The sequence below is a fragment of the Sinocyclocheilus rhinocerous genome, unplaced genomic scaffold (genome assembly GCF_001515625.1).
Source record: "Sinocyclocheilus rhinocerous isolate Xijiao unplaced genomic scaffold, SAMN03320098_v1.1 scaffold36, whole genome shotgun sequence".
Classification (NCBI taxonomy): domain Eukaryota; kingdom Metazoa; phylum Chordata; class Actinopteri; order Cypriniformes; family Cyprinidae; genus Sinocyclocheilus; species Sinocyclocheilus rhinocerous.
Window position 1 is genome coordinate 1,168,999 of NW_015664459.1, and position 746 is coordinate 1,169,744.

Sequence of the window (746 nt, forward strand, 5' to 3'; positions counted from 1 at the left end):
GTGCTGCAGCGGTCTCATATGGAGCAGCCCCAGCGGCGTGACTGCCGCCGTAGCTGCCATGTGCCCCAGGAGCCTCTGAAACTGTTTCAAACCAATCTCGGGGACGGATGCACCCGAATATGCGTTCCTGCGTCAACATCTTGAACGGTAACCGGTGAAGGGCCCGGTTCAAGACACGCAGGTCCAAGATTGGTCGTAAACCCCCGCCTTTCTTGGGTACAATGAAGTAGGAGCTGTAAAACCCCGTCTTCATATCGGCTGGAGGGACCGGCTCTATCGCATCCTTCGCCAGTAGGACTGCGACCTCCGCCCGCAAGACAGGACCATCGGCCGCCTTCACTGTTGTGAAGCGGATGCCACTGAACTTGGGGGGACGCCGGGCGAACTGAATCGCATAGCCGAGGCTGATGGACCGCAGAAACCAGCGAGACGGGCTGGCTATCTCTAGCCAGGCACCCCGATACCGTGCAAGCGGGACCAACGGAACCACTGCCATACCCGCAGTGGGGCAGCGAAGTGGAACGCAGGGACCCAACTCGGGCAGCTTGCGAGCAGACCGAAGAAGGGTCTGAGTTTGCGGTGCAACGCTTACCTGGTTCCACAGGTGAGTAGGGCCTTCGTTGACTCTCTCGAACCGCCCGCTGCTGCCAGCTGGCGAAGGAGGAGGATGAGCGTGGTCCGGTGTTGGTCTGTCCACGACTCTCCGTACCCTCCCGGGACCCAGGGACAGAGAAAACCGCTCTTTC

General features: G+C 60.6%; 1 protein-coding gene across 1 annotated transcript in view; it reads right to left on the reverse strand.

Annotated features, from left to right (window-relative positions):
- Positions 1-746, reverse strand: part of LOC107730106 (calcium/calmodulin-dependent protein kinase type II delta 1 chain-like) — an 84,306-nt gene that overhangs the window by 83,213 nt on the left and 347 nt on the right. The window contains exon 2 of the mRNA XM_016540839.1: positions 593-739. Coding sequence (XP_016396325.1) covers positions 593-739 — 147 coding nt within the window. The remainder of the gene's footprint in view (positions 1-592; positions 740-746) is intronic.